This window comes from Seriola aureovittata, chromosome 1, assembly GCF_021018895.1.
Source record: "Seriola aureovittata isolate HTS-2021-v1 ecotype China chromosome 1, ASM2101889v1, whole genome shotgun sequence".
NCBI classification, from domain to species: Eukaryota; Metazoa; Chordata; class Actinopteri; order Carangiformes; family Carangidae; genus Seriola; species Seriola aureovittata.
This window is the reverse complement of record NC_079364.1, coordinates 33,924,435-33,943,776: the sequence shown is the minus strand read 5'-3', so window position 1 is coordinate 33,943,776 and position 19,342 is coordinate 33,924,435. Positions and strand designations below refer to the sequence as shown.

General features: G+C 41.4%; 2 protein-coding genes across 5 annotated transcripts in view; one reads left to right on the top strand and one right to left on the bottom strand.

Moving 5' to 3' along the window:
* Positions 1–1,302: 1,302 nt before the first annotated feature.
* Positions 1,303–17,475, top strand: txlng (taxilin gamma). Of its 2 annotated transcripts, none has more exons than XM_056374360.1 (11): positions 1,303–1,514; positions 3,699–3,807; positions 6,116–6,263; positions 7,402–7,493; positions 11,193–11,363; positions 11,760–11,954; positions 13,272–13,391; positions 13,481–13,555; positions 13,657–13,749; positions 14,383–14,478; positions 15,282–17,475. In XM_056374360.1, exons 2-11 carry the CDS (start codon positions 3,715–3,717, stop codon positions 15,645–15,647), a joined length of 1,449 nt encoding a protein of 482 aa, XP_056230335.1. In that variant the 5' UTR covers positions 1,303–1,514; positions 3,699–3,714; the 3' UTR covers positions 15,648–17,475. The 2 variants fall into 2 exon arrangements, with proteins under 2 accessions (XP_056230335.1, XP_056230342.1); XM_056374367.1 differs by lacking the exon at positions 1,303–1,514 and adding an exon at positions 2,354–2,491.
* Positions 17,384–19,342, bottom strand: part of LOC130167864 (histone-binding protein RBBP7) — a 30,689-nt gene continuing 28,730 nt past the window's right edge. For all 3 annotated transcript variants that reach the window (XR_008827337.1, XM_056374386.1, XM_056374378.1), the window contains exon 12: positions 17,384–18,375. Coding sequence is in view for 2 of the 3 variants with exons in the window: in XM_056374386.1 (XP_056230361.1) it covers positions 18,304–18,375 (72 nt within the window). In the remaining variant the exon portion in view is untranslated. The remainder of the gene's footprint in view (positions 18,376–19,342) is intronic.

Here is a 19,342-nt window from a genome sequence, read left to right as displayed (position 1 = left end):
CTTATAGTAGGGACTTCAGCTACATCAAGATAGTCACATTACTACCGGAAATATGAGGGTGATACCTTCAAATTAAAACAAAACGTCAGTTAAATAGCCTGTGCAAAAGAAGCTTTCAATGGCATGTGATGAGTGCAGGGCAGTTTGCGCAATTACGTATATCCACTGTAAAATTCTTACTTTAATCTAAATTAATTTGGATATTACCATTACAAGATTAAGACCTATAAACAATGATGATTATGATGATGATGGTTATATAAAAATGCAAAATCAATGGCAAAGAGTAAATCTGTGACTTAAAAACAGTTGCACAGTGGTGGAGGAAGTACCTAGAGTGACTTTTCCTTTACTTAAAGTACTTGGAATAAAAGTACTCTATTAGAAGTCAAAGTCCTACATTGAAAATGTTACTCAAGTTAAACTAAGTGCAGACAAAAGCCCTGTAAGTGATGTATTCTTATTTCATTATTGTTATTGGTGCATTAATGTATAAACAGCATTTTACTGTTGCAGTTGGCTGAGGTGGACCTCAATTTAAACTATTTCATACAGGGCTGCAAGAAATTATTGTTTTTCATTATTGATTAACATGCTGAATATGTTCTTGACTATTCAATTGATTGATAGTTGGCTTTGTAAAAAGAAAATACTAAAATTACTGACATTATTAAAATGAAAAAACAGAAAACTTACATTTGAGAAGCTCAAATCATAAATTGTTTGGCATTTTTGACTGAAAAATGAGGAATATCAAAATAAATTAATTTTCTGTCAATTGATTCACTGTCAATAAACTAATAGTCTCATCTCTACTTGATATTTCATCTATAACAAAGCATCATCCTTTATGTGTTTGTGTGTAAAATCTTCATTAGCAAAGTAACTAGTAGCTTTAGCTGTCAGATAAACGTTGTGGGGTAAAAATATAAAGTAGCACGAAAAGATATTACTCAAGTAAAGTACAAGTACCATATATATCTTAGGTACATATGTACATTCTTGAGTAAATGTACTTAATTACATTCCACCACTGCTGTGGAGAAACAGTGGAAAATCACCAGACACAATTCATCATCAGACACATAATGAAGAAAAGAAAAAGTTGTGTTGAAGCAAACTGGACAACAAAAGTATTTGTACAGGTGTCTTATAAATAACGGAATACATTTTCTTTGGGGGGCAGTTTTTGCCTTTAATCAGATAGGGACAGTAATAGAGTGACAGGAGAGTTGGGAAGAGAGAGAGAGAGAGGGTATGAGCTGCAGCCATGGGTCAGACTCGAACCTATGGCCTTTGCTGCGCTGGGGACTGAGCCTAGGTGGTACGCGCTCTATCAGTTGAGGCACGGGAGCGCCCCCGAATAAAAATGTATTACTCGTAGAATCTGAGGTGTGGACACGCTGGACACGTTATATTTTGAAAAGATTTAACCGGATATTTTACTTGTTGACTGACATTTCGAACTAGCTTGATGACTGTGCCCTGCTTCCATCTACAGTGAAAACACACAGGTAAACGTTTTAGCTATTTCAGGAACATAATTTGCTTAATTTGTATTTTATCGTGCTGATTTTTGTAACTTCAGCGCAGTGTGTAACCTGTAACTATCAGCCTGGGTGTGTTTTAATTTACTATCACACATGTCGTATTTGCCGAAGTAAAGTTCACTTCTGGTGTTAGCCAATAGGGCTAGCCATCAGCTAGCTTAGCTGTTAGCACAGGATTAGCCAAGCTAACAATAGCAAACTAATGTTAGCTTACTTTAGAAATTTGCGGCTAACTATTGTTTATTTACCAGCTGCGCTCTTTGCTATCCATGGTTACACTTGACATGTCAGAACACTTACACTGTAAATGTATTCGGAGGTTTATTTGCAGGTACAATTAATGAAGTGCTTACTGTGCGTTTAGCTAAGTGGCTAACATGACCCGAGTCGCTGGAACGTCATACCAGACTCCCTTTACATCCCCGCAGGTTTATGGTTACCTTGTTGTTTTGCAAAACCACTTTGTTGATAATTCATTTCTTAAGATCATTTTAAGTGTACATTAATGTAACTTTAAATCCGGTCCTAGTATTATATACAAATGTGTGCAAATGTCTGTATATTTCCACTTTTTGAAGTTGGTTAACCTTCGCTAACGTTAATACTAACAGAGAACAGAAATCCCCGACATTAAGTAACATTAAACGTTTTACGTAATGCACTGTAGTGCATTAAGTCGTGTATTTTTGCCGACGGGACTATATATGCTAACAGAAAGCCGTTTCATTTGGTCTGAAAGAGATTCTTCTAAAGTTTTCTTTACATTGAGTGAACAACACGTAGGAGCGCAGCTAAGAACATGTTTTGCGAACTTGCAGGTATCGTGTCAGTTAGTTAGTTATGCAGGAAACTGCAGCGAAGTTAGCTCTGACATGAAGAGAATCGCTGGGGATCTTCTCTCTTCAACTCCCAGGTCCATAATACATACGTGTTCAGTACAGGTAAATATTACTAATCTCGAGAACACTGAAATAACAATCATGTTAGCGTTTGACAGGGTGTTGTAAGTGACGCTAGTACTTGGAAAAATGGTTAGCTTAACCTGTAACCAGTTAGCGTACACTACACGCTAGATTGTCATTAACTTCTGTAAGTTACCTGCCTTTTGTGTCAGTCCACTGCCGCAACTTAAATAACATAGCATGAAATGTTTAGTGGCCTTCAACCTGTTGGTATCCTCTAATGTGAATTTTGGTGCGAGGCTAAAGTCAAGCAGTTACCGTACACGGATGGAAGTAAAGTGTTTGTAGGCCTGAGACAACTGACAGGGTGAGGTAGCAGGAGTCGTCTGTATTTACAGTTTGTCTGGTTCGGATTCCTAAACATAAAACTATGTTAAAATCGGCGGGTCATTGTCACTGGCTTCAGTTCATGTAATGTACCTATGATCAGGCATGCTGTGTGCAGTGCAGACATTTCTCAGGCTCAGGGACATGTCCAGGCTGCTCCTGCCGCACACGTGGTTGACTTTGCTGTCTGGTGTGTGTTGCTTGGCAAAGACAGTACTGAGGTTATAGGATTTCTTCTCTCTCTCCACATTTATTGTAAAAGCTGAACAAATTTCTGTTGTATTTTGACACTTGGCAGTTAATTTTATCTCTAACTCTGGTGCTGTTAGCCTAGAGAAGTACATCAACACTCTCAAGTTTTTTTTCCGTATATAGAATTTATCTTACAGGCCCTGAAGGAGATGCCACATAGTGTGTATTGGGGAAAGATCCTTACAGCTGCGTTTTCAGTCATCCGTCTCACGTGTTTGATGGAACAGATATGCTCCTATTTGAATCAGTGCTGCTGTCTACACAGGCTGCGTAATGACTCGCCTTTTACTTGTGCTATGTGCTTGTAAATGTGACCAGAGCTGTATTTAGATACTCAAAATTTTTTTTTTTTTCCTTTACATGTGAAACTACAGAGATTGTGTGTTGAGTATGGTTGGCCCAATGGCTGTCAGTCATCACTATGTTGATAAAATCATTGTGGTAATAATTCCCAAGAGTTTTAAGCGATCCTCTCTCAAGCTTTTTTAACAGTACTATTTCCAGTCCCAATTCAACTCTCACTGCTCATTATTAAATCCCCCGTATATGGCCATGCTGTAATTTCATTGAGAGTTTCTAATAATTCTGCTTCACTATGGATTTCTAGCTTGAGATCAGGACTAATGGAGACAACAGAAGTTTGTGAGATTGATGTGGCGACCAGAAGAATAGTGGGAGGCAGTGATTCTCCGCCAGAGCTGGACAGCCCGTGTCAGGTAAACACTATCAACATGATGTATAATTGATCTTCTGGTACTTGTCATGCAAATACTGTGTTACTGTCCACTGTCCTGTTTTCAGTGTTCAGTGTTTGTACGTGCATCTTGCATGTAGCAAGAGATTAGGTACAACTGTTTGTCTGAAAGTAAATGTGGTGAATGTTGGGACCAGCGCCAGTGTGATACTGTTGTTTTTTTTTTTTGTTTGTTTTTTTACAAAACCATTTTTATTTATAAAAAAAAAAAAAAAAAAATGTGTGAAATGTTCTCCAAACAGGAACAGACAGAAGACTTTTGCCTGAAGGAAATTGTCTAAAACTCAGGTTGAAATCATGAACTGTCTGATCAAAGAACATGTTCACAAGATTATCAGCCTCATCAGATCTCTGTACTCATCAGTTTTCCATACTCTGCTGCAAACACATTTTAGTCACTACCTAAAAAGTACTGAGCTTAGATACTCGGCATGAGAGTAGCATGGTCCCCTTTCAGACATTCACCATGTTACAGTAACCTGACAGCAGTTTAACATGTGGCTCTCATGTCTGAAAAGCAGTTAACTATTTTACGTGTAAGTCACAACCGCAGTCTTACTAGTGAACTGAATGCTGTTGGATTAATGTAAAGGTTGCAGCAGCACAAGGTGACACATGCAAAGAGAGAGAGATTAAATGCACGTGCTTGTGTCTCTTCCTAACATGACTGTAATAAATGTATCATCTCTTTATCTCTCATCAGTTCAATAAAACTAGGAAACGCTTAAAGAGTCATATTAGTGTTGTCAGTCTATACAAACTATTTTGCCTTCACGGTGCAACTGGGACAAAAGAGGTTATAAAACACTCTTGCAGTATTAATTTGAACAGTTGCTCCGTGTATTTCCAGTTTTCATTATTGAGTCCAAACTTAACATCCTGTCATTGACTGTCAGATGTTATAAAACGGGCAGCTGAGTTCACAATCAGATAACAACACATGATTAAACTGAACTGGAAAAAAAGGATCTGTCTCAGTTTCACTCTTAGAGGTGATGGCGAGAATCCCTAACACTCACAATTGTCATTAATGACAGTCAGTCAGTCAGTCATCTAACAGGTTTTAAAAACCAGCCTCACTGTTTTCACTTCTTTAATTAATTGATAATTCATCAGTACTGCATGTCTGAACCATAGTCTCAGTCTCATTGACCACTCACCCACTACAGTGGAAGCCACATTCACTCATTCACACAGACAGCACTTTTTCCTATACGTGTGCTTTTCTACCACATGCACACATTCACACACTGATGATACATTGGGGTAATTTAGGGTTCAGTGTCTTGGCCGAGGACACTTCGACATGCAGACAGAAGAAGCTGGGAATCGAACCACCAACCTGCACGACCTGCTCTACCTCCTGAGCCACGGCCTCCCCAATGTAGCTAATCATCGTGGTGGATCTTTATTTTCCAACCTCACACAGACAGAAGTATCATCACCCTAAATTCTAGCACTTCTCTATTTCTTTTTGACTTTGATTCAGGGCAGTGAAATAACTGTGGGCCTGTATGGGCTCCTATTAGCATCGTTAGCACAGGGTATCTGGGCGTCTTGCTCGAAGGCTTACACAAGGCTAATTCTTTGGTTGGCTTAAAAGCTAGTTGACCTGCTAAGCTTACAAGCCAGGTATTGCGAGCACAGACACTGATACCTGCTAAGTTGTGCTAACAAATAAATAAAAATACTAGAATTTCTCTCACCTGTAAAAAAAAAAAAAAAAAAAAAAAGACATACTTCTTGGACAATCTGTTATTAACTAAGCAACAAGTTGTATTAACAATTTTTTTATATATATATATATATATATATAAGAAAATTTCGCCAAAAGGCTCCAACACCACAGAAGCATCCCGTTCAGTGACTCGAAGAGGAGGGCTAAAAAACTGATAGCACCCACCTTTCACTCTACTACAAATAAGTCTTAACAAATGTAAGCAGGTGATTATATAAAAATTACAGGCTGTAAACATATTAATTTCTGCTGCAAAGTTTGACATTTTAACATGGGAGTCTATGGGGATTGACTCACTGTTGGAGCCAGACTTTTGTGGTCATTAGAGGAACTGCAGGTTATAGCACTTCAGTGATGGCTTCATGTCCAACAGCAGTTAAGCAACGGAACCTCAGCCTTTTCAGTGGAGCTGCTCCGTGAAAACTTTCTGCTTGAAAGAGCTGGTGTGTGTGTGTGTGTGTGTGTGTGTGTGTGTGTGTGTGTGTGTGTGTGTGTGTGTGTGTGTGTGTGTGTGTGTGTGTGTGTGTGTCAGGAGGAGGCTGCAGAGTTTGATTTGGGGCTGTGCTGTGCTGAGGAGGAGAGGGGGGAAACTCCAGGCAGAGAGGACAGTCCCAGTGATCTGGGGGAGGCAGAGCTTGATCCTGGAGGAGACCACAAGACTGGAGAGGACAAGGCTTTTGGTAGGAACACTACAGTGTTTTACAACGCTCCTAATTACATTAATTAGATTATTACATGTTGGTCTCATTTTGTTTATTAATGCCCAAGTCATATAAAATTCACAACATAATCTTTGTTAGACCTGTAAGCTTCACTGCTTCTATAAATGTGTCATTTGATAGCCATTACTCAAACAGAGAGATGAAGCCCACAATGTTAAATATTCAGTGTCTGAAAATGGGTGGGGAGCAGAGAAAGGTCTGTAAACGGCTCTGTCGTGTCAAACTTCTGCATAAAACTGTATGTTTTCAAAATAAATAAAACCATTATTACTATATACAGCACCAGCATCATTCCAAAATATTTTTATGTGCATACAATAAAAATGAAAAAAACAGCTGCAAGTGGTGAGAAGGAAGCAGGTCGATCAGGCAAAGTTAAAGCCATGAGCATCAGACAAAGTTGAGAAAAGTCACTTCAGCTAGAAGGAGTGAAACCAATCACACTTGTCTGATCATCAAAATCCTGCTGCATTTTATTAATGATGATAATGTCCCCTCTTCATCAGATTTAAATGAATTCAGGAGAAAAATAATAAAAAAAATATTAATAAAAATCAACACAAAAGTAATAAGGTTCTTCCCCTTTGAGGCTTAAACTTAATAATTCTTTCTTTGTTAAGACCACAGATTGTTAACATTGACAACATATTGCTTTTTACAGAGAGAAAGTAAAATCATCAGTTAAAAATTAAAAAAAAAAAAAAAAAATATATATATATATATATATTTTTTATTTTTATTTTTTTTAAATAATCTGGCTCTGTACTGGCTTTACAATTATCTTTGTCAGAACTAAAAACTTCCTATTAACAAACAGTCTCGCTTTTATGCCATTGTGTGAGCTCTGATAACACAATTATTGTAGTGCAGCAACTACATGCAAGCTAGCCAGATATTTTGGTTTCTGCTTATGATTGTAGTTTGATGGAAATGTAAAATTAGTTTAGATAATATCCAGCATGTGTGGAGCAGCTTAAATGGACCAGCAGAGTGTATAATAATATAGATAATATAATATAAGATAATAGAAATCGCTCATTGGACATCTACTGTAATAAATTCAGGTCTTCTCTCTCTGTCGTGGTTCATGTTCCAGGGAAGGAGGTCGTTCTGTTGATGCAGGCCCTGAACTCCCTCGCCACTCCTGAGGAGAAACTCGCTGCTTTGTGCAAGAAGTATGCCGACCTGGTAAGCTGAACATCTGCATTTGAACAGTCAGTCACAAACACTGACTGACTCACCAGCTGCTGAACCTTTTGGATAAAGCTAGTCTGGTTCTAGACCTCTGACCTACTGCGGTGTGGTCATCCTTGTCTAGATCTAAACTAAGATCTACATGACTCTACACCATTGGTACAGTGTCCCCTTCACAGATGCAACAGTATAATCTATGTGAAAAACTGAACTTCAACATTAGTCAAGAAATGTAGAAACACGGCAAGATAGGAATCCAAGAACAAAACAAAAACAGGTTACAGGGGCTTCAGAGAGTATTCACACCGCTTGATTGTGTTGTAGGTTTAACTGTAAATGGATAACATTGCTATTGATCTATACTCAATAACCCATAACCTTGGAGTCCTTCCTCTGTCGTCACAGTCGTCAGTTGTCACAATCCTCTAATGCCACACAGGGGGCATTAGAGGATTTGGCTGAATCAAACCTGACAAGCTAAGATGAAAAGAAAAAGGTTTTTCTAAACACAGTTTATCCCGTTCTTCCTGGCTGATCCTCTCGGGCACCGTCAGATTGGATGAGAAGTGTCTGAAGTGTCGTCTTCATGTCTCTACACAGATGTTCTATGAGTTCAAGTCTGGACTTTGGCTAGGACATTCTTTTTCTGTTGATCTGTGTCAAGAACTGTATCCACACGAACCCTGTCCACTGTACATGAACATAGATAATCTGTCATTTACTGTTTGGTTTCTTTTCAGAAAATAGATAGATAGGCAGATACTTATCCCCTAAGGGAAATTCATGTGTCCTTTAGCACATTGCTGATTATAATAATAATTAAAAAAAAAAAAAAGTTAATAATTATAAACAATAATAATTATATTAGTCCACTTCCTTTGGCTGAGCTGCCTGATGGCAGTGGGAACAAAGGATCTCCTGAACATCTCTGTTCTGCAGCACAGTGAGATGAGGTGTTTGCTGCAGCTGTAGCTACTTCTCTGTCCTGCCAGAATGTTGTGGAGAGGATGGTTGGTATTGTCCAAGATGGCCTCCATCTTACATTGCATGTGTCTCTCCACAACATTCCTGAGTGAGTCCAGACTCCTGCCAAGCACAGACCCAGCCTTTTTTTTACCAGCTTGTCCAGTCTCTTTGTTCATGTCTGACATGCTGCTGCCCCAGCAGACTGCAGCATAAAAGAAACTCTCGACCACTGACTGATAAAACGTGCAGCATTTCACTGCAGATGTCAAAGGACCTGAGCTTCCTGAGGAAAAAGAGCTGACATCCATGTTCAGGGACCAGTCCAGTTTACTGTCCAGGTGCACACCTAGGTATTTATAAGTGTGCACCACCTCAATGTCCTTCCCTCGAATGTTGACTGGCTGAAGGGTGGGCCTAGACCTCCGAAAGTCAATGACCATCTCCTTGGTCTTGGAGGTGTTCAGAAGGAGGCAGTTATTGTCGCTCCATTCACTGAAGGCCATCGTCAGATCCCTGTACTCCTCTCCCTGCCCATTCCTGATACACGCCACAATAGCTGTGTCATCCAAGTATTTCTGGATGTGGCAGGACTCAGAGTTGTATTTAAAGTCTGCCGTATATGGGGTGAACAGGAACGGAGCCAGAACAGTCCCCTGTGGAGCCCCAGTGCTGCTCATCACTGTCCCTGAGACACAGTTACCCAGCCTGACGTACTGTGGTCAGGTAATCCACAATCCAGGACGTGAAGCAGAGATCCACCCCCATCCCTTCCAGCTTGTCTTTAAGAATGGGTGGTTGGATGGTGTTAAATGCATTTGAGAAATCAAAGAACATAATCCTCATGTAACCACCTGGCTCCTCCAAGTAAGAATGGGCCCGGTGGAGCATTTAAAGGACAGCATCATCCACTTCAATATGTTCCTTGTTGGCACGCTGTAGGGTGTCAAGTGTATTTTCAACCTATGGCATCAGAAGGTGGAGAAGCAGCTGCTCCAGGGTCTTCATGATGTGTGATGTGAGGGCCACCAGGCTGTAGTCATTTATCTCAGCAGGTCGTCCTACTTTAGGGTCCAGAACAAGACATGATGTTTTCCACAGGAGCGGGATCCTCCCTGTTTGTAGACTTAAGTTAAAGATCCTCTGGAGAGGCCCAGTAAGCTGGGCTACACAGCCCTTTAACAGCCTCAGACACACACAATCTGGGCCGGTTGCCTTTTCAGGACGTAGGTTCTTGAGCTCCGCCCTCACCTCCTCCACTGTAAAGGACAGGAAACTTGACCTAAGTGTGGAGGGAGTTGCAGTTGCAATGTCAGGTTGTGAAGGAGATGTCGTAGTAGAAGCTGCAGCTGAAGCAGTGGGAGAGAACAGGTGAGGCTGTGTCAAACCTGTTGTAGAACAGGTTGAACTCATCGGCCTTGTCCTCATCACCTGATGTTGCCTGGCTGTTCTTCTCTTTATAGCCAGTGATGGTCCTCATCCCCTTCCACACCTCTCAGGTGTTGTTGTGCTGCAGCTTCCTCTCTTCTTTCCTTTTGTAGCCCTCCTTCGCCTGCTTTAATCTCCTCTTCAGCTCATGTTGCACACACTTGAGCTTCTCCCGGTCTCCATCCCTGAAGGCCTCCTTTTTCTGGTTGAGGAGGGTGTTGATGTTACTGGTGATCCAGGGTTTTTTGTTTGGAAAGCAGTGTACAGTCCTTGCTGGTATTACAGTGTCCATACAGAAGTTAATGTAGTCTGTGGTACATTCAATCATTCTATCAAGGTCAGGGTCCTTGCTGTTATCATTTTCCTGTGACTCCAACAGTACATTCCAACCTGTGCACTCAAAACAGTCTTTTAGAGACTCACTGGCCTCCAGGGTCCAGTTCCTGAATGAGCGGGTGGTTGCAGCCTGCCTCAGTACACAGGGTTTGTAGGAAGGCTGAAGAAAAACCAGATTATGATCTGATCTGTCAAGTGGTGGTAGAGCTGAAGCAGTGTAGGCCTCCTTTACATTTGCATACAACAGATCAAGTGTCATATTTTCCCTTGTGGGACAGTCAACATACTGAGTGAAGCCAGTCAGGTGAGACGTGAGAGTGACATGGTTAAAATCCCCCGATATTGCAATGAATGCATCAGAGTGCTCAGTCTGTACTCTCGCAACAGTCTCATGAATGATGTCACATGCAACTGCAGGCTCTGCTAGTGGTTGAATGTAAACAACAGAGAGAAGATGATGTGTGAGAACTCCCTTGGTACATAGTACGGTCTAAGACCAACTTCCAACAGTTCAATATCCCAACAGCAGATCTTGTCCGCTTGTACTGCAGTGAAGCCGGGTAAATCCACACAACGGTCGGGAGTGTTGTCGTTTAACCAGGTGTCCGTGAAACACACCGTGATACTACACTCACGATATGCTCGCTAGTTATTCACAAGTGCCTCCAGTTCATCACACTTGTTAGCTATTGAGTTGACATTTCCCATGAGGATCTATGGTAGAAAAGGCTTAAAAATCCCATCTCTTAACCTTTAGCTTAGCCCCAGCTCTGCATCCACAGTACAGCTTCTTCAGCTCAGCTGGTATGGGATGTTTAACTCCATATCTGGTAAACTTAAAGCCAGATTTTTCAAATCCAAATTACACCAACACTGAAAAGATGGTAATTTTCTGAATGTATGTAAAAGGTAAAATATGAGCATGTCTAACCCAGATGTGATGTTTTTGATGTTAACTTTGTTCAGCTTGAGGAGAGCCGCTGCATGCAGAAGCGGTTGAAGGCCTTGCAGAAGAAGCAGTCTCAGATTGTGAAGGAGAAGATCCACCTGCAGGGGGAGCACAGCAAGGCCATCCTAGCCCGCAGCAAGCTGGAGAGCCTCTGTAGGGAGCTGCAGAGGCACAACAAGACGCTGAAGGTACAACTCAGCCCACTGCGCATGCCCAGCAGGCTCACTCTGACACCAGGACACACACACACACTGCTGATGGCTTATAGCTGAAACACGTTTGAGTGCTGACATTCTGTTTGTCCAGTTAGAAAGCTACGACCATGAACGTGATACATGGCTCTGTGCATGCTGCCACTTTTTTCACTTTCATACATCTATTATAAAAAATGAAGTATGTTCAGACTAATGCAGATGAAAGTGTCAGGAAGCTAAAAATCTTTATTCAGCATCCAAACAGCACTGGTGTTTGCTCCTTTAATTCTTGTCCCTTTTATTTTGTCCTTGTTGGAGGGACCATGTTCAAGTTGACCTTTGTCTCCCTTTCTCCTCGTTTCTTAAACTCTTCTGTCTGTCTGCTGATAGGAGGAGAACGCGCAGCGGTCCAGGGAGTACGAGGAGCAGCGGAAGGAGGCCATGCTGCACTTCCAGATGACCTTAAGTGATATTGAGGTGCAGATGGAGCAGCACAGCTCCCACAACACCAAGCTGAGGCAGGAGAATATGGAGCTGGCTGAGAAGCTCAAGAAGCTCATAGAGCAGTATGAGCTCAGAGAGGAGGTGAGAGCCAACATAGCCTGCTGTGGTATCAGTGTTCCACTGTAAAACTAGACTCAGTGAACAAACGTATTCACAAAGGTGTCATTTTGGTATTGATACATGAAACCTGAAGAGTGTCACTACTGCTACAAAAACAACTTACCTCTACTGCAGAACTCATAGATAATGTAGTTCAGAAACTCTGAGTGTGTTTTCATGTGGAGCTTGGATAATAGAAAGTAAGGAAGCCTCGATTGTTTGGCCGCTGATCATGATCGGCCAATTTGCATTAAAAAATACGTAATTGGTAGATCGGCATAAATGCTCCTAGTCACTGATCACCTTAAAACTGATCACCTGTGGTCTGCGGCTGAGAGAAGCACTGTGTGCTGTCTAGTATAGTCCTGCCTCCCACCTTGTTCACTGTGCCGGTGTGCAACAGTCCTCTAAAACAAAACAACATGTCTACCCTGTGGAACTTTTACAAAATATGTGAACCTGATATAATGTACACCATATGCAATGTGGGGTTCCAGGCTCACTTTCCACTAGTTGCAGCCATGATTTGGACGCTGCTTTTTTATGTCTAGCCTATTTCTTCATGAAGGAGGCTCTGAGGCTTCCTCTTCTTTAATTACGTTCAAATGAAAAATTATATTACTGGATTTCAGGATTGAGTTACAACAAGATTCATGATTTTTGTAAAAGCATAATAACCTAAAAACCTGTTACTGAATCATAACAAAGTTTCAGAATTACACAGAGCGACGTGGTAACCATAGTAACCCACTCACACACATCATCATGGGAATAAATGACAATAATAGATTTATGTATATTTCTCACTTTGCCTTGATGGTCTGAAGAACTCTGTTTCTCTCTCTTGTCTGTCTCTGTCTGTCAGCAGGCCACATTGCTTACACTATGCACACAACATAGCATTGCCCTCATACTGCAACCATAGCTACTGAGTTAGCTCAGTGTCTCTGTCCTCTGTACACAGTTTTCTCCTGGTTGAAAACAGATTTTTAAAAAAGAGTAGCAATACCACTGAAATTCGTTAGTGTTTGAATAAGTAAAGAGGCTGTTCGGCTGCTGTTTTACTGTTAAACCACTAGAAGGCTTCTAATGTGAAGCAGTGGCAGGAGGTTTGATGTAAACACTGAAGTTTGTTATGAACCTCAGACTGTAAAACTGATCAAACGATCTACATTTGGAGTTCATGAAAAAAATATAGTACATCAGTTTAATGGAGCTTCAGAAGAAAAGTGTATTGGTGATGATTGTAGTTGGTCACAGTCCAGTGGAAATGTGTGTGTTTGCGTTTCCCACTTGCAGCACATAGACAAGGTGTTCAAGCACAAGGAGCTGCAGCAGCAGCTGATGGACGCCAAGCTGCAGAGAATCACAGAGATGATGAAAGAAGTGGAGGACAAGCAGCAGAGAGAGCGCGACTTTGTGAGTACACCTGTGGTATCAGATACCAGCGTGTGAAAATGTGTGTGAACTGTGAGAGCAGCAGAACTGACTGTGCTGTGATGCTTCAGCTGCTGAAGGACGCCACAGAGTCCAGACGCAAGTGTGAGCTGATGAAGGAGCAGGAGACTCAGCTCAAACAGCAGGTGAGGACAAACTGGTCCTCAGGGATCAGGTCTCTGAGGGAACATAGAAGCTCTGTATTCACCTTCAGTCCTGCTCTCACTGCTCTCATCTCCTCCCTCAGCTCTCCCTGTACATGGACAAGTTTGAGGAGTTCCAGAGCACTCTGGCTAAAAGCAACGAGGTCTTCACCACTTTCAGACAGGAGATGGAAAAGGTGAGAAATGGTTTTACTCCTGTAACAATATTCTGTCTCAAACTCCCAGCAGATCTCACACAGAGACGATAAGTAAGTGTAATAAGTTTGTTGACCTACTACTGCTGCCTCTTAACGCTTAATGAGTAAGTTCAGTTTCCACACACGTAGTTTCCACTGCAATATCATAACTGATCTCCAAATGCTTGGAGCTGAGTCATGGACAAATTGACAAGCTCCAGTCCTTGTCAATGGTACATGTTCACGCCCACGAAACTATAAATATAACTATAAAATATAACTTTAATAACTTTACAGTACAAAATGATTTCTGTGAGATCGATACTTGAAGACTGTTCTTAGATTCATCTGCTGAGATTCTCTGAAATTACATATATTTGCATATTTATAGATTCTGGTAAATTGATACATGATAACAAGATGGCATCTTAAAAGGTTTTTTTTTTAAATTTATATTAAAAAGTGAATAATTTATGTTTTTCATGTCATGTTTTCTTGTTTTTTCACATCGATCAGTAGCCTTTTTGCCTTAAACATTATTGTAACACTGAAGACCAAATGGCCATGCCCCTAAAATGATGAACTTCCTGTCTTCATCTGTCAGTGAGGTTCTGTTTGTATATTTACCCCCAGATGACCAAGAAGATCAAGAAGCTGGAGAAGGAGACGACTCAGTGGAAGACAAAGTGGGAGAGTAACAACCAGGCCCTGCTGCAGATGGCTGAGGAGGTGACTTATTACCTTAGTTTATTTATTTAGTTAACAGGGGCGATGCAGTTTAACATGGTTCCAATACAAAGCATTCAACTGCGTTGCACAGAGTTTATAGCTGTTGCTAAGGTTCAGCATCACTCTCTCTCCTTCTGTGTACTGTATATCAGTCTCATGTCAGTGTAAAATACTGATTTGAAGTTTCTCATGGTTAGCTTAGCATGAAAACTGGAAGGAGGAGGAAACACAGTAAGCTTTGTTCAAAAATACTTCTCATAACACCTACAGCTCCCTAATGTTCATTAGTTTAATCAGACACTAATGTAAAAACAAGTGTAGCTTTAGGGCCAGTTACCAGACTCTGCTTGCAACCAGCTACAACATTCAAATTCTGTTTACACATCTTGAAAACCTGCTACCATCTGCAAACATCTGGCTGCTGTTGTTAATGTGAACGGCACAATCAGAAGTCAGTCCCAGGTCACATGACTGTGCATTGGTCACAGGTATTTATCAGCAGTGATGGAAACATCACCTGTCACCTGCTGTTACACAAAAGTGGCTGACTCTTTTCATGGCATTTGTCAAAGTTTCTTCTGTCCAGAAAAGAGAATTAAATCCTGTTTCTCTTAATTTCCTTCGTGCTAACTAAACGATAAAAACACCAGTCACTCCAGATTCACTTACTATCTTTTTCCTGAGCTTTCAGATTCTCATGCTGAGTCTGAAGACTGGGAGATGTGGTTGAAAAAGTAATCTCTAGGTCAATTTACTACTTTTCTAGCTTTCCAAGGTGACAGATGACCTTTGTTGTGTTGTAGAAAACGCTGCGTGATGGCCACTTCAAGGCCCTGCAGGGGAAGCTGGAGCTGCTGGAGCGACTTTGCAGAGCTCTGCAGAAGGAGAGGAACGACCTCAACAACCGACTCAGCCTCCTGCAGGAGCAGGAAGACAAAGGGACCACAGCTCCTCCTGAGGCTGAACGACAAGAGGAGGAGGAGGAAGAGGAGGACGAAGAAGAAGAAGAAGGCGGCTGCTCAGCACAGGGCGACAGGCAGGAGGCGGAGGGCATCCACCAAGCTCCCAGACCACCTGAAGTGGATTCTTCTACCAACAAAACCACTACTGCTACGATGATGATGACGACAAGCAGCCAGCCTGCAGAGATGACCACACAGCAGGACTGAGCGGGCCTACATGCTCTCTCTCTCTCTCTCTCTCTGTGTGTGTGTGTGTGCGTGCGTGCGTGCGTGCGTGCGTGTGAGATGAAAATATAACTATCAAAGGTCCTGAAGTCTGCCCACGTTTTGATTGGTTTTAATGATTGGCTTTGTGACGAGCACTTCGTACTCCCTTTTCTACCACAACTGTATTTTCATAGGAAATGTTCAAGCAGTTCAAAGTCAGATTGCCTGTTTATTTCTCTCTTTTCAAGAACCCTCCCTGTAGTTTCACTCATCATCATGGGAGTGTATCACATGCATCTTCTCATCAGTTAATTTGTGTTAATGAAGCCTCACAGTCACAACGTGATGTGAAAGCTGAGGAGCTGCAACAGGAAGTAGGACGTAGTTTAGGCTACAGTATCTCTACAGAATCTGTGTTGGTCAGTGGGTATTCAATGATTGATCATATATTTTAACATCGATATGTTTTTATTTAATTTGAGTCGAAGCAAAAATGATTCCTAAAACAGGTGATGCTGGTAAGGAGGTGCGGAACAAGTGAAAACCTTCCACTCTGTTTCTCAGATGCTTCAGTGTCTGATTATAACTGCACTGCTCACTGCACTCCTCTAGTCATCTATCTGGTTTTGGAAAAATCCCAGCATCACTCAAACTTAAGAAATTGATCCATAAAATGAAAGATTTTTTATTTTATGGGTTGCTGGCGACTAACATGATGATACTCAGTGAATGTAAAGTGCTAAATGTGTCGCTTGATTTAAATCTTCACTTCAGCATTTTTTTTTGATTTCCACAACAGGGTCGACAGACAGGAGCCTTTGTCCGCTCACACTAATGATTTCATGTAAATTATGACAATTTATTACATCAGAGGAACAGGCCTCATCCTTTTTGAAACTTTACACTGGAAGAAAAGTGTGAATTTCTTTTCTAATGCATTTGAATAAAAAGATGTTGATTTCCAGCAGTGATGCAAATTAATAGGAGCTCTTTCAGGAGCGGCTGTTCTGGTTCATGAGTAGAGTTCTGATGTGGTGACTGTAGGAAGTCTGTCAAGATGGGGGTCATATCAGGTTCTGGATCTTGCTTTATACTGTGGGATTGTGTCTCTGCTTCGTGTTTGATGCATAGCTCACACTCTAACATCCTCTCTGCTCATGTTCATCTTTGATTTTATTGGGACCACATTGTCAAATCAAACCTCACCCGCTCCATTACACAGGTCACTTATAGTTCCAATATCCTGAACATAGCACCTGATTCCATGGTGGTCTGCTCACTTCTTGATTGGCTGGGTATAAAACACTGGAGTGATCCAAGATCAGCATTTTTTATAACTCTGTTTTCCATTTGCTTTGAGATCATGTGTTGGCTAAGAGCTTTGTTTAACCTGTTCTACAGTCATCTCTCTGTCCTGTCTGAACACACTATATTGTAACATCAATGAGCGTTAAAGGGGTAGTGACAAATAATTTTCCTTAAACATGTACATAGACCCTCCCCTGACCTTTCTAATGTCCTGCTCCTTTTGTGTTTATCTCCACATGACGAGGACTTAAAAACAAACAGGTAGAGTGTCAGGCAGAGAACAGTTCCTGTCACACTCTGAGATGGGCAAATGCTTTTCAGCGTCTGTTAACTGTTTCTTTGGCGTTGTCCCAGATTGACTCTCAGGTAATGTCAGAATCTACCTCTGTAGGTGAGACTAACTGTGAAAGAAGAGGCACGAGTCACCATCGCTTCAGAGAGCTTTATTTTTACTAAAAGAAGCCCACACCCCCTGATTGTACCTGTCTTTCTTTTCAATAAATATTTTGTAGAATTTGCAGTTTCTATTCACTATGGATTTATTACTGGGTCTGGTGTGAGTGAAGTGGACAGGAGGTGTCGATTGCATGTGCAGCATTCCTCAATTTTATATAAACGTATTTTTGAAAAGTTACAAAAGTTTTATTGTAATTTTGCATTACGTAACAGGAAGAGGAAAAGAGGTGTTCCCTCAAGTGCATTAATTTAGTCCCACACTTTCACTCCAGCCGAATACTGAAGACTTAATGAACAGGAGGAAAATACAACAGGGAATGTTTCTTCAGAGGACAGCAGTGATATGTCGCTAAATGTGCAATCAGAACAAAAACGACAGGTGTGAAAGAAAGCTTATAGACATGACCAGCATGGTTAGATTCACTGTCACAGTTCAGAGGGATGGAGGTCAGGTGTCTTCTGTTGTCCTTCTCAGTGGTTTCCTGGTGACTCGAGTCAAATGGTAAAATACCACTTTATTTTCCTCACATGATCCCTTTGAAATGAACAGATGAACTGGTCTTAGTAGCTTTGTGTACTTTTAAGTTTTTCTGCTCCTTTGAAATTCTCCAAACACTGGAGAAACGACCTGAGCACATCTCAAATCTTGTAATGAGTGCGTACGTGCTGTTGGTACCTGGGCCACAGGGATGTCTGAGCAAGATAAGACTGAGTCCAACTGTCTGTTAGCAAGAGTGGAGTCCATGCTGTCTCTGACCCTCCACACTGTTCATCCATGTAGAGGCAAATTCTTCATTTTGCACTCGAGTTAAGCCAGAAAGGGAGGTGAAGGTCTGAAGCTCAGGGGGTGGAGGAGGGGTTGAACCTGGACAGGGTTTCATGCAGAGCTGGGTTAAGATCCCTGCGCCTCCAGCTCTGATGCGGGGGTGTTGTCTGGCTCTTCATCATTGTAGATGTTTTCCGCCTGGAACATCAGGGAAATGAAATATCCAACATTTATGTACAGACTCACTTAAGTGACGCCACAGGTGCCTCAAACTATATTTAAGTTAATGTAAACTCCACTGTTGTTTTTATAAACTCAGTATAACATCCAATTTCCCCAGAGCAGTCACATCAGGCAGTCCACTTTAAAAAGCTACCATGAACTACAACACTTCCTCCAGAATTTTTGCATTAAAGGTCTTGCAGCTTTCCCTTTATAGGCAATCTCTTAATGTGGAAAACATCAGGAAGTGTTGAGGTTTTGATGAAGGTGACTTTACATTACATTAATCAGGAACATTAATCAGAGAATGGAAACATTCAGACAGAATGTTATTGGACTGATAGAACAAGTGCCATGGAAATGTAGATTATCCTGACTTTACCATCTGAGCTGTAGACTTCATCTCACTCCATACACTCACTGAGCACTTTATTAGGAACACCTGTACATTTGCTTATTCATGCAAATTATCCAATCAGCCAATCATGTGGCAGCAGTGCAACATATGTAGGTACATGTGCGGAGCTTCAGTAAACATTCACATCAAACATCAGAATCTCAGTGACTCTGACTGTGACATGATTGTTGGTATCAGACGCTGGTCTGAGTGTTTCTCAAACTGCTGATCTCTTCACTCACAACAGTCTCTAAAGTTTTTACTCAGAATGGAAACAAACAACAAAAGCATCCAGTGAGCAGCAGCTCTGTGTTGATGACAGAGGTCAGAGGAGAATGGACAGAAAGGCTACAGTCACTCAGATAACCACTCTTTACAAGTGCCGAGCAGAGAAGCTTCAGAGTGAACAACACGTCCAAACTACAACAGCAGAAGACCACGTCAGGAACCAGACCACAGGTTGGAACTACCCAGTATCAGAGTGTTGTTCCTAATAAAGTGCTCAGTGGGTGAATATTTAATACACTCGACAAGTCTGACATGTTA